Below are 14,421 nucleotides of genomic sequence, written 5' to 3' on the forward strand. Positions count from 1 at the left end.
AATGTGGGCAATGTCCAACACCAACATCCAAGAGAAGCATGGGCTGTTAAAACACAGGAGCATATATTGGGAAGGAGGGAAGGGATTTTTAAATCTTCTTTGATATGGAACCTAATACTCTGATCAGGATGTCAGGCTTATGCCTTTGAAAGTTGTTTCCTGATATTTGACTCCCCAGTCAAAGTTACTTTTTAGAAAGAACTGCCATTCTTTTTCATTAAAAAAAAATCTTCTGTCAGAATGTATGCTTCATTCCTCCTCCCATCAAATGATTTCATTTTGGAACTGGAATGCCGATGCCTTCCCATGCCTATGCTCTTCAGTGCATGAAGTTCTCTTGTGTGCCAATGTAAAAACCTTTATTGAACTTTACAGAAATACATTCTCTTCATTATGGAACTCACAGCTGATCGTGACATTGTTACATAGAACAACAGTCCCTGTGTGCTATTTAAAAGGCACCAGAATTAGCTAGTATTCCCATAAGAGTAACCAGAGCATTATACACAGGTCCCATTTCAGGGAGGGCAGCCTGCACAGTTAAATGAGACGCTGCCCATGTCAATCCCCTGCTGCAGAGACAGGAGTCCATTGTTAGGAAATCATCTGCAGCCAAAGCCCCAGCAGTGTCTTCACTGGAAAACTTGGACTGAAATCCACAAGCACAGGAATAAATTACATAGCTGGCAAGGCACTCAGGGAGCTGTTTTTTTCCTTCCCTCTTGAAAATAATTCTCTTTACAATGAGGGGGATAGTCTGCCTTGAGCACAGCACCTTGGGACTGGGGTGCAAGTCTTACTTTTTAAAGCACAATAGCTGTACGTTTGAGTCTAAAAGATGAGCAAATAGAAAAGCCAGTATATTCTGGGCCTGCATTCCTTAGTTTTGCATTTACAAATTCACTGTAATGTGCATTTGTTTATTTAACTTTTTGGCTTTGTTAGGAATTTGTAAATGACTTGGGACCCATTATCCCAGGCAAGGAGCTGTTTTTCCCTGGCGTTATAGTGCACCATGGAATGACTTGTCTGACGTTTGGGAAAATGAAGTTGGGGGACTTCGTGTGGATTGATGGTCTGTAACGTGTCATAAATGCATTCTATGCGTGATGTGCCTCCCTCTGGGGAGTTGTACAAAACGTAAAGAGCACCACACATCATGAAAGCTGCTTCAGCATTCTGGCTTTTACAGGGAGTATCCCAGGTGTGCTCCTCCGTCATGTTATCTGGGTTAATTTTAGTAATGACTATTTTCCCATTAGTATCTGGTTCTGTGTAGATTGCCCATAATCCCAATTCATCTACAGACAGGTCTATCTTAGTAGAAGGATGAAGTCCATAGGCAGGTGTCTCACCCACTCCTGACAGCAGCATCCGGTCGGTTGCATTTCGGTTTTGAATATCAAATTTTATTAGCTCATTTAAGGAGCCATGTCTGTGATAAAAGAGAAACCCATTATATACTGCATGGCCTGTTCCTTGCCAGGGAAAAGGCAGGGTGATTCTCCGAGTGGATTGGGTCTTATCGCCTTCAGTAAAAACACGGATGTTTGCAAACTCTGAAACAATTTTGTTCTTTGTCCCAGTTAAGAAGTAAATCTTCTGGTAATTCTTGCCTGGGTCTTTCAACCATGAGCCATCAGTGTCTCCAGTCTTCTTTACTATCTTTAGCGATTTGATGCCTGCAAGCATGTAGTTGCAACCTTTGACAAAAAGAAATCAAAGGGGAGATCAGTAAGTGCTCCACAAGACCCCTACTTTAATATTTAAATAGTCTGTCCCTCTAGCAATTGAAGAAACTGGGAAGCATATCCCAAAGGTGTCCTTGTACCTACCATCAAGTATTACAATTGTTCTAATTTTTGTTTCAGAAAAATACCAACAAAAAAGGGCCATGAATATATGCTCCAAATCCAGCTTTATTACATCAGCTACCACCTGTAGAGGATTTCTAGATGCTCATCAGGAGATACGAGAAAGTCGCATGCATTTATTCAGGTGTCTTCCAAATCCATATATAAAACAGGTATGTGGGACTCCCATTTTTTTCTATGTGATCCTGCAGGGGAGGAAAGTTATAACACACATGCACTCTGCACTTGTTGCCAACTTACTCTGTCATTTGTAATTCTTTTCTTCCCTCTGAGCTCCAATATAGGAAATGAACAAGGCCAGGAAGAAGAGTGTTTAAAGAAAGGAAATGGGAGAGGGGAAAAGGGGAGCAGAGGAATGCTTTAGAAAAGCCCCATGGGCACATTCCTTTACAGTTCATTTGCATAACATTTGTATCTTCATCACAGTGTCCTGACTCTCGACTAATATGCTGACATATCATTGCCTAGCCCAACTCTTGCTCAAATCCAGGATAAGTAATTTTGTTGTTGAAAAGCCATGTTTTCCCAACAAACACTTTATTAAAGTACTTACTTGAGTTAATAACTGGCTTGCCAAATGCAATACTGGTTGAGAAGAGTTTATGTCTGAAGCTGAAAGAATGTTTTTAATATAGGGTACTATTTCCAGTCAAATAGAGTAAACAAGCCCTTAAACCAGGGAGCTGTAGCAGAAAATGTTATGGAACTGGCTTTCTTGGCAACCTCTATCATTACTGTCCTCTTTTTGGTTGCACTGAAAGGGATATGTTTTGTTTTGGAGAGTTTGCTGTTGGATCCTAGGGGCTAATGTTTTTGTTTAAAATCAGGAGATCACAAATAGCCTTGAAAGTCTCAACTGTAGTTGGTTACCCTAAATCAGGGGTAGTCAAATTGCGGCCCTCCAGATGTCCATGGACTACAATTCCCATGAGTCCCTGCCAGCGTTTGCTGGCAGAGACTCATGGAAATTGTAGTCTATGGACATCTGGAGGGCCGCAGTTTGACTACCCCTGCCCTCAATCATATCAGGCTCAATGGAGAGTGTTGAAATTGGAGCACGCAGGTCTCTGAATCCAAACATCAAAGATACAAAATAACAGAATTGTACTCCAAGTTCCCCCAGTTTGCACAATGTGGACCTGGGCTCATGTTTGTGTTTGCTGATCCACAAAACCATTCTCCCTTCCCTATGTCTACCTACCCTTTCCCTGACTTCCCTGGTCACAGGAACAAGCTCCCCCTCCTTTCTCCATTGCTGCAGTACAGCAATACTATTTCCAGGATCAAAGAACTTGGGATATGTAGTTCTCCAGGGCTCCAGAGCCCAATACACTCAAGAACCTTAGATAACTATGTTTCCTAGTGCTCCTTTTATTTGGGATGCTGCAATTCCATGACAGGAAGAAGGAAACTTCATTGGAACTTTAGCTGTTTGGAGACATATATACTAGAACTGTACCCATGCCTACTTGTTTTGATTGTCAGGTCAAAAATAGTGCCTGTGGATGTAGGGGCAGAAATATTCCTCAAATATTTCCTTAATTCTGAATGTTCATCCTAAAAAGAAAAAAAGAATCCTCTTCACTGTTTTTGCCTCACTGGTCTGCTACTCTTTTTTTTTTTCTAGTTATGGCTTCTTTCTCTTTCATAAACACAGCAGTCAGACATAATTCAGCTAACAGGATGAAGTCATTTGGTTATAAGGCAGATGTAAATGATTTGGAGCAATGATGCCCTCTGCATTGGTTATGTGGATGACCCCAGGCAATCAGAGATCACTGAAATAAAACAAAGCCTATTCAGAGGAAAGTACTGAACAAACACACGCGCTAGTTCCCTTTTATATCAATTACAGGGAAATTATTGAAGGATGGGGTGGGTGGGGAGACTCTAATGAAAATGTTAATTCCCTCCTCCACCCTGGAAATTGAACATAGCAACTAAACAAGTTTAAAGCAATAGTCCAACATCAGTAGGCTATTGGGAGATCAAACAAAAATTATTATAGAATATTGCATCAAAATAAAATAAAGTGCATATTAGAGAGGATTCTCAAAAATAAATAAATCAAGATTTAATATTTTGACAAGTGTTAAAAATCCTGTATTCCTTGACTAAAAGATCTTAAGGCAAATTTGAGGGCTGTGTTAGGATAGAAACATAAGTTGTATAAAAGATTTTTGTAGCAAAAATTACCTTCTAACAGGTTAAAATGGACTGTCCATGTTCTATTTATTTACAAATCTATATTCCACATATCTGACTAATAGGGTGGTTACCAATTTAAGACATACAGGATAAAACTATATTTTAAATCTATTATCATCCAGCCACCTCTCCCAAACATGCATCATTAGGACAATTAAAAAGCAGAGTTAAAAACATACAAAATATAAAAACATAGAAACATTGGTTAGGAAAGAGGGATCATTAAGGGAATGCCAAATGAAATAAAAAGTCTTTTTACACTGGTGGACAGCAACCAAAAGGGACAGACAGATTTTCTTGGGGAGAGAATTCCAGCACTTTGGTGCCATTACCGAGAAGGCCCTCTCCCTGGGTTGGCACCTGCTTGACCTCAGAAGGCACGGGCATCTGAAACACAGTCTCCAAAGGTGACTGTAGTAGTGTGTGTGTGTGTGTGGGGGGGGGTCATAAGGGAGTAGGTGGTCCTTCAAGCGTGTGGATCCAAAACTGCATATAGCTTTGAAAGTCAAGCCTTGAATTATGGTTGGAAACAAATTGGAAGCCAATATTAAAGGACCAAGACTGGAGTGTTATGGTCCCTATAACCCATTCCAGCCTACATCTGGCTGCAGTGTTCTTTATCAGCTGAAATCCAACTAATTTTAGAAAGGTCACCCAGACATAGGGATCTTGGTGTAGTAGCGAAGAGCCAGCTTAGTGTAGTGGTTAAGAGTGACAGTCTCTAATCTGGAGCACCAGATTTTATTTCCCCGCTTCTCCATGTGCAGCCAGCTGGGTGACCTTGGGCCAGTCATAATTCCTCTCACAGTATTCTCAGCCTTACCTATCTCATAGGGTATGAGATTGTGGGGAGAGGAAGGGTAAGCTGTCCTGAGACTCCTCTGGGTAGTGAAAAGTGGGATACAGCCCCCCAGTTCTTCTTCTCTTCTTCTTCAAATGACTTTGATTGAGACCCATGAACACAATTTTATAATAGTTTATTTTCTGACTGGCAAAGAATATGCTCTGGACAAAAACTTATTATTGGTGAATTCATCAGTCTTCTCACAATCCTATTCTGTGCCAGTTTTCTGGCATTTCAGTATACAATTATGAGACAGCTGACATTTTATTTGGGATTTTTAATGTTTTTTAGCCAGCGATTTTTGCCAAGTATCTGTCAAGAATCATGTTCACATGATAGTGTGGTGGGTAATGTGCAATATCTTGAGGACCTCAGATTCGTACTGATGCATTGACTGGAGGTCCAGGTTATACATTTGGAGATAAACTGTTCTTACTTGCATTAAGCATGATCTTGACTTTCCTTTTTGACTCTTCCTCTTCCATTAACTGCTGCTCCACAAGGTCTTCATCTATTTCCACACATGTGTTAGAAGATTCTTTTTCTGATTCAAAGTAGTCAATATCCCTTTGAGCTCTTTCCACTCTTGATAGCAAATGGTCCACATCATTTTTCAATTCTATCTTTAAAATGTTGAGTCCTTCCAGGCGAGACATCATCCTTTTAGTAAACTCCCGAAATTCTTGTACGTAGTCCACTATATCTCTGTTGCACTTCTCCAGCCTGTTCTTTAATGAGAACACAGATGAATAATACCATAGTATTGAATGTCACTATTTCATTCCATTTCATATGTGTTAACTATATCCACACATTTGACATTAATCTGTAAACAGTCTTCATTAAATAGTTTTAATGTTTTTTGCTGACAGCCTAGGTTACTTCTAAATTAGCATAAATTTGTCATGGGACCCAAAATATTACCTTTGGGTTACTTTAGAATGATTCTAGATGAATAAGCACTGTGGAAAATTTATCTTGTTAATGGAGTTTTTAATAGGTTGTGGAACCTCCTGCATTGTCAGAATATGATGACCGTTTCTGCAAAGAGGGGTAAAATGTGCGTGGCTTCCTGCTTGCAAACACAGGATGGTAAACCTTGTTTTTGCAGCCCTCCTCAAGGGACACCCCGGCCCCATCGCAGTTTTTCGCCTCCTGATGCTGCAAGGGTAAACAAGCCAAACTTCTCCCCCCGCTCCTTGGCTTGTCAATCACAACAAGCCACCAACAACAGCACAGCAGTTCTCCCATGGACTGAAACTTTCTCCCCCCTCTGAGCTCTGATTTTTTTTTTAACAGCACTTCTGCATTCCTATGAAGTAATGCCACAACACAGAACCATTTTAATAAAAATCAACACTTCCACATTGCTATGGAGAAACACCAGAACAATATAGCATCCCCCCCTTGGGATTCATGTTCTTTTGGACTTTATTTATTTCTGGGTGAATTTCTGAGACACTGAACATGGTAACTGGAGCTCAAAGAGTTATTTTGTGTAAACGATTGGCTTCACAACAAGAGAAGACTGCTCGATCACCCACCCCCTCTTTCCCAGATCATTTTCAACCTCCAGAAAACACAAACGGTACTGTTTTTGCCTGCCTAAGTTGTGAGAAGGCTGGACATGGCAACTGAAGCTCCAAAAAGACATTTTTTAAAAATGGTTGGCTTAAAAACGAAGCACTCTGACAACTGTATGATCAGGAGAAGGCTGCTCAATCACCCACCCACCCCCTCTTTCCCAGCTCACTTCCCACTTCCAGAAAATACAAACAGGGCTGTGTTTTGCCTGCCTGATCCCAAAAAGACCGTGATTTTGTTTTACCTCTGACAATACAGCTTTGTGGTTGCACTGCAATGCATACTGTGCCATTTTTTAAAAATTACTTGGAGCAGGAAATGGAGAGGGGAAGGCGGGTATGATGGTGGGACAATGTTGCAGAGACTATGGTGTCTTTCCCCTTCCATGTGGGCTTGCCTTGCTCACCAATGAGATGTGAGATGCGATTAACCTCATCCTGAGGCAAATCTGGGTAAAATGCCCCAGGATGTAGGCAACGTCATGTGGAGGGGGCTCTAAAAACTGCCAGCAACCAGTGGTTGTCCAGGGGCAGATTCCTCATGCAGTAATGGTTGATGCTCCATAATATGTGATGCTCACTGGAGTGCATTGCTTCACAACTGTACGTTGTATGTCCTCCTTCAGTGGCATGTCACCAATTGCCTTTACCAGGGATTGCTGCTGGAACTATGTGCTTGAAATGCCAACGTAGTCTGAATGCTTTTGAGGGAAACAATAATCTGTTCATTGAAAAACAGGCACATAAAATTTTCTCAACTTCTTTACCATTAAGAAACCCCCAAAATATTCTTCAGGCTTTGAGAAACCCCAGGTGTGGCATAATCATGTAGAATACGGTTGGGAAACAAAGCCCACACATGTACATGTCCACACAGGGCCCCTCCCATTCCCACTCCCTTCCAGGCCCATCATTGGCCATTTTGGGATGGGGGATGGGGCAACAAAACCATATATGGTCATGTCACCCAATACATGTTTAACATTTTTAAATATATATGTAAAAGGTAAAGGTATCCCCTGTGCAAGCACCGAGTCATATCTGACCCTTGGGGTGATGCCTTCTAGCGTTTTCTTGGCAGACTCAATACAGGGTGGTTTGCCATTCCTTTCCCCAGTCATTACCATTTAACCCCCCAGCAATAACTTCTCTTGACTCTCACTTATTTGGGAAACCTTTCTTGGGCTATCGAGAAACCTCAGGGTTTCATGAAATCCTGTTTGAGAAAGTCTGATCTGACCCATGAGTCAGGCATCCTGAACAGAGATGGGTGCATATGGATATCCAGTTCACATGATTTCCTCCACACACATTCTTTTTAAAGGGAAAGAGTCACATGAGGCTCTTTCTAGATTACCCACATCACATATTGCATTATTCCTGTGCTGCAGTGGGGCACAGATGTCTGCTTTGCTGCGAGAATAAAATCTATGGCCTGGGTAAATATATAAACAGGGTTGTGTAGAAATCTATGGACTCTTTGATATGTTCAATGCACACACAGACTATAAAAGGAAATGGTAGCAATCTACTGATATATTAGAAAGTAATAGAGAAAAGAGAGAGAGAGGAGGTCATATTTCCCCCCAGGGAATCATAGTAAGAAAACACTGGTCCTTTTAGAAACAATCTACTATTGAACTGTTGACACAATCTAAAACAATCTGTAATGCCTTACATTAGTCAACCTGAAGTTTCTACTTAATAATAGGTACTAACAATGTTCATCTGAATGGCCTAGGCTAATGATAAACACCTGACTGCGCTTAAGTGTAATGAAGTTCCACAGAACATGAACATTACAAAAAAGAAAATGGTACTATCAGAGATTGGATGTTTATATAATTGGTTTTGATGCAAGGCAGAAGGAACTAGATAAGAAAGCAACTAATATGCTATTTCCTTATGCAGGGAATGTATGCATGATCAAAAACTTGGTAGCAGAATCCTCTTTAACTTTTGTTCTGGATTACATTCTATAAATTTAATATTCAAAGAATACCATCATATGGCTGGAAATAACTGCATTTAAGTTTCAAAATAAGTTGATATTGAATATTTTGTATCCCCTTATTTACCCAACCAAATTTCACATCTTCCCTTTTTCCTCCACCCTACAATAAAGTCACTCCTTTTGTCATCTTCCCAGACCCCCTAGGACTGAATTCACTGCAAAGTCTGTTTCCCAAGTCACCAAAGTTTGTGACAAGGAATGCTGTCCATCTTGGGAGCTCTGTGCAGTTTTGACTTCTTGCTGATTTGGGAAACAGACTTTGCAGTGAATTCAGTTTTGAAGGCTCTGAGTGAATCACATTTGGACTTCAGATTTTTAGGTACTGTATATACTCGCATATAAGTTGACCCGCATATCAGCCGAGGCGCTTAATTTTACCACAAAATCTGGGCAAACTTATTGACTTGCATATAAGCCGAGGGTGGGAAATGCAGCAGGCTACTGGTAAATTTACAGGGTGGCCTAAGTGCTTAATCCATGCTCAATCATCACAGGCTTTCCCAACCAGCCTCCATCCCAACAAATACAGAAAAGTCAAGAGGATGAATAGCTGCTTGTTTTTGTACCCCACTTTTCACTAACCAAAGGAGTCTCGAACCAGGCTTAACAGTTTGTATAGCCTTTTATGCTCTTGTGGGCTTTTCCTGTGTTTTCACAATGCATGTCTGTGCAGGGAGGGTTCCATTTTGCATTTCCCCTCACTTTCACCACACACCTCTGTCAGGTTTTATTTTTCATTCTTCATTGATTTTGCTCCCTTCAGCACTCAGTTCACATTCCAGTCGCTGATTCTCTGGTTTTTCTGAGAATGCTTTTTGTGGCAGTTCTTCCCCCTTGCTTTGCTCCCAAGCTGAAGTTAATTTAAATTCAGTCAGATTCCCCCCCTCCCACACACACACCCTTTCTCTGCCCCTCGGAGTCCTCTATCTCTCACACTGAGGTTGTTCCTTCCACTCTGCATCTACCATCATTCTTCTTCCCTTCATTGGTGTTAAATCTCCACTGTTGCATATCCATTTAATATTTTCATATAAACGGGATTAGTCTAGCAATACTACTCTCTTTTGCTGAACTTGGATCATGGGGAAAATTTGTGATAGGGAAAGTTTAAATGTTGTGGATGTCTGTGTATACTGTTTAAAGTTAATAAGCGCCCTCAGGATGAGAGGCTACATTCAGCTGGGAATGGCCTCTTGTACTGAGCAGGGAGGCTTGGAAGTTTGCAACTTTTCTCCAGCCCTTGTGGCAGAGCTTGTGAGTGAGAGAAAGAGAGCCAGTGAAGAGGCAAGATTGAACTGAACAGGGCTGGGCTGGACAACCCCCTCCTCCTCCTCCCCTGCAACTAATCCTGAACAAAGTCCCAGAGAGAGTGCTCTTTTCCCTGCTGAAGGATCTGGGTGTTTAGTATGACCAGAAACCCCTTCCTAGGGTTGCTAGGGACCCTAAGTTGCAGCATCCATCTGTGAGCTGTGGAAGGGGCACAGAGGTTTGCAGAGAGCAGTCACAGTTGCTACCAAGCACACCTCCTGTTCCACTGAGTTCAGCTCCTTTGTACTGTTGCTACTACTAACCAACAGCACAGCATAGGTTGTGCCTGTGGCACCACTCTCCCAATATGCAAGCAACTGACTGAATGAGTAAAGTAAGCAACTGTGGAGCTTGTACACCAATGAAGGGGCAGAGGAAGAACCACATTCTGTTAAATGGCTACCAGAGAAATAATCACAGAATCATAGAGCTGGAAGGGGCCACACAGGCCATCTAGTCCTACCCCCTGCTCAATGCAGGATCAGCCCAAAGCATTCTGAAGCATCCAAGAAAAGTGTGTATCCAACCTTTGCTTGAAGACTGCCAGTGAGGGGGAGCTCACCACCTCCTTAGGCAGCCTATTCCACTGCTGAACTGCTCTGACTGTAAACATTTTTTCCTGATATCTAGCCTATATCATTGTACTTGTAGTTTAAACCCATTACTGCACGTCCTTTCCTCTGCAGCCAACGGAAACAGCATCCTTCCCTCTTCTAAGTGACAACCTTTCAAATGCTTAAAGAGGGCTATCATGTCCCCTCTCAACCACCTTTTCTCCAGGCTGAACATTCCCAAGTTCCTCAACCTATCTTCATAGGGCTTGGTCCCTTGAACACAATGGAAAAATGGGCAAATGAGAACTAGATGCAATTTAATAAATAATGCAGCATGAAGAATCTCTACCTTCTATTTCAAAAACCATGCCTAATGTGAAACTGACCAGTTAGACCAGTTAGAAACTGACCAAGCATGCCATTCGAAAGAAGAAAAGAAATTTCTGGGCTGAGATATTATCTGGTTTTTCTCCTTGGCCTGCAGAACATATACTCTGAGATTCCCAAGAAAATATAGGAAGGGGGAAAAACACAGGGAATAGAGGCACAGGATTTGAACTAAAACCCTCCTGACTCAAATTCAGTGATAATCGGAAGTAACCTGTGTGTGCAGAAAAGGCGTAAGTTTACCAGCAAACAGTTTCTCTGCTATGGACTTGATAAGACAGTTGGGCAACAGCTGACAGCAGAATTTCACTATAACCTAGTAATTTCCTTCCAAGAACAATAAAAATAGTAGCTCTGCTGGGAAGAAATAGCAGTGAGGCCCCACTAGTCCAGATGCTTCACAGCTGCAAAGGATGGAGCCAATGAAAAGAGGCTGCTGAGCCCTGTTAGTGAGAGGTGCAGCTTTGCCTCCTTCTCCATTTTAGCTAACAATGGACATATAAGGGGGAGAGGGGAGGGAGAGGGCATTTTCCTACTTTTCTTTTCTTAAAAGTAGAAATCAGACTGTATATATTTATGCTTTTAGAGCTGAATTAACATGGTTGTTTAAGGAGTAATGTGGCTGTTTTTTAATTTTTTGACAAGAGGAAATACATGTGAGGAGACACACACTCAGTCCATGGATCATTAGGAAAAAAAAGACTTGCAAGTGCAATCCTAAACAGAGTTACCCCTTCTAAGTCATAGAACCAGAGTGTTGGAAGGGGCCAAAGAGGCCACCTAGTCTAACCCTCTGCTGAATGTAGGTTCAGCCTAAAACACCCTTGAAAAGTGTTTATTCTGCCACTTCTTGAACACTGACAGTAAGAGGAAGCTCACCACTTCTCTAGGCAGTCAGTTCTACTACTCTTACTGTAAAAAACAAAACAAACCAAAAACCAAAACAAAAACCTCTCCCTAATGTCCGGTAGGTACCTTTCATCTTGTAATTTAGACCCGTTATTGCAAGTTCTATCCTTTGATGCCAACAGGGGACCGTTCAGTGGGCTTAGAAGGGTATAGATCTGCTTAGGATGGCCCTCTTAATTTCAGTTTGCCTTCCATTTGGGCATAACTGCCAGGAAGACAAAAGTCAGCAAGTCATGATACAAGATTACATGATGAATGGTTTCTCACATGAATGTTTTCAGTTGATGCTTCCAGTCTTGGCCTCATCCTGCCACCTCCTTCCTTTTTTCTTGACTGTCTTCTAATAGACATTAGTAACTGCAATTTCATGATTTCTCCCATCATCTTCTTTGTCTTGGCTATGCAGTACAGCTTGTAGGCCCTTTGAGCATGACACTGTCGGGCTGTTGACCATTGTTGTAGTACAAATATTATGCTTCTGAAACTTATGAGGTGAAGGTTTGACTGCATGCATGTCAAGTTTTGTGAAGTCCTGCCAGAAAAAAAAATGGGGACTCTGGGTCGAGTGAAGCTAGTGGAGTGGGACTTCTCTACTCTGCCCCTATTGCAGGCTACGAAGCTCTCCGAAGTTCTGTTCCTGGGGGGGGGGGTGTCAGTGGACCCTCACAAATAGCACGGGGGGCTGAGTAGAGATCTGCAGTGAGAGGAGGAAGTTGGCAGAAATTACCCTCACCTCCAGTGCTAATGGAACAAGCTAGTGGCTAGAACCTAGCATTTTTCCTTGTCTGGATTATGCTATTGTAAACTATTATAAACGAAATGGTCTTTCTCTAAGATATGACAGTATACTCTCAAATTCAAAAACCCTCAAATGATAACTTCCACTCTGTACACAGAATGGGAAAGAGAATAGAAAGCCTCGTCCATCAGAATTCCCATTTAAGCCAACTGGAGGAAATTTAATCAATAGCAAACTGCTCTTTTACATGCCTATTTTTACATTCAAAGACACAATTTGTTGCATAAATTCTTATTAAAATATTATTTCATTCATGTTACATTGAGAAAATGTATCTGGTTCACAGTGTTAAGGTAAAAAAATCTGGAGCAAGAGTTTACCTAGAAAATTGTGTGTGGAAATTTCTGTTGTTTACCCCCTTCTTGCTTGAATCCTCTCTGCTTTTCAGGGGCTCAGGGGAATGGCAGAGGCTCTCAGTTCCACTTCCTGGCTCACAATTCATAAAACATCTAAAAATTAAAGTACTCCCCAGAGCTTAGAGTGCTTGCAGCATTCAAAAGCTCAGTTCATGCCAATCTCTTATTAAAATGCTTACAAGTTTTCAAAAGTTTAAATAAGAAAAGAGCTCAATAATTATTGTTAAAAAATACTGGTTACAATTCGGCTCATGTTAAGCACAGATGAAACCTATTCTCCCCCATCAGAATCACTTCATTTTAAAGTGCTTCACTATGGCAGTATTGTACCCACTGTAAGTTTCTCCAGATTTGTGTCCTGACAAAATCAATATGAGCAAGTGTTGTGCTGTGTGCCTTTTATAAGCATTACACAGATGCATCTGAAAACATTGTTGAGTTCTTTGTGGATGCTTTTAATAAAACTATGCATAATAACGACAGTTTTAAAACTACATTTGTTTTGGAGGAAAGTACTGTCTTGCCCTGTTAGAGATGGAAAACCCAAACAGTTTTTTTTAAAAAAAGAAATCAAAACAATTTACAGATAAAGCTCCACTGCAAGCATAGAAGAGAGCACATACCTCTATTGAAACAATTCGGCGGTCGATATAATGCACCAGTGTGGCATCTTGCATTACGTACTGTGCTTCTCCCAGGATACTTGTAAATAATGAAACTAATAAGAATCTGAGTGGTACAGCTGCCATTGTTTCATTAAACTTTCCAGAATAATTGGGAAAAAACACTCCTGGAATGACACTCGAGACGTAAATGTAATTCTCGCCTGGCAGTGCAGTGTGGGATGGGGGAGAAAGACTGCAAAAGTTGAATGGTTTAAAATGGCTGTTTGGGCTCCTACGGCCTCTCATTAACACAATAAAGTTGTGCAAAGAGCTCTGCTAGATAAGTTCGCTTCTGAATGCCAGCTGAATGCTTTCCAGCTTGTGATCTTTTGATTAGGTCCAGATGTTTAGAAATGAGCTGAACAGTACAAGGAGGCAAGGAGCATTGAGCGAAAACAGCCCTCTACCCTCACTTCTTCAGTGACCTCCATCACTGCATAACATAAACAAGGGGGGGGGGGGAGTAGGTTAACATATTATGGGTTGGATCCCACAGATTCATTACACCGGTGGAAGCAGTTTGCTGGAAATTGCCTTCTCCTGACAACAGAGGCTCATCTGCCAATGGAAGGACTTCTGCCTGTACTAGCACAACATATCATAGAACCATAGAATCACAGAGTTGGAAGGGGCCATACAGGCCATCTAGTCCAACCCCCTGCTCAACGCAGGATTAGCCCTAAGCATCCTAAAGCATCCAAGAAAAGTGTGCATCCAACCTTTGCTTGAAGACTGCCAGTGAGGGGGAGCTCACCACCTCCTTAGGCAGCCTATTCCACTGCTGAACTACTCTGACTATCCACATAACCAAATCCTGTAAAATGCAAGTAGGGATCTAGCTGAGTAACAAATGCTTTTGTCTGCTTGTTTTATGTTTAGGAAAGGTCTGCTTCATACCTTTTTTATCACCAGTCTCTCTA

General features: G+C 41.5%; 1 protein-coding gene across 1 annotated transcript; it reads right to left on the reverse strand.

Annotated features, from left to right (window-relative positions):
- Positions 1-17: 17 nt before the first annotated feature.
- On the reverse strand, positions 18-13,844 carry OLFML1 (olfactomedin like 1). Its single transcript, XM_077321889.1, has 3 exons — positions 13,460-13,844; positions 5,363-5,654; positions 18-1,703 (listed from the first exon to the last, which is right to left on the reverse strand). Exons 1-3 carry the CDS (start codon positions 13,745-13,747, stop codon positions 925-927), a joined length of 1,359 nt encoding a protein of 452 aa, XP_077178004.1. The 5' UTR covers positions 13,748-13,844; the 3' UTR covers positions 18-924.
- Positions 13,845-14,421: the final 577 nt, after the last annotated feature.

The sequence above is a fragment of the Paroedura picta genome, chromosome 2 (genome assembly GCF_049243985.1).
Source record: "Paroedura picta isolate Pp20150507F chromosome 2, Ppicta_v3.0, whole genome shotgun sequence".
In the NCBI taxonomy this organism is placed as follows: Eukaryota; Metazoa; Chordata; class Lepidosauria; order Squamata; family Gekkonidae; genus Paroedura; species Paroedura picta.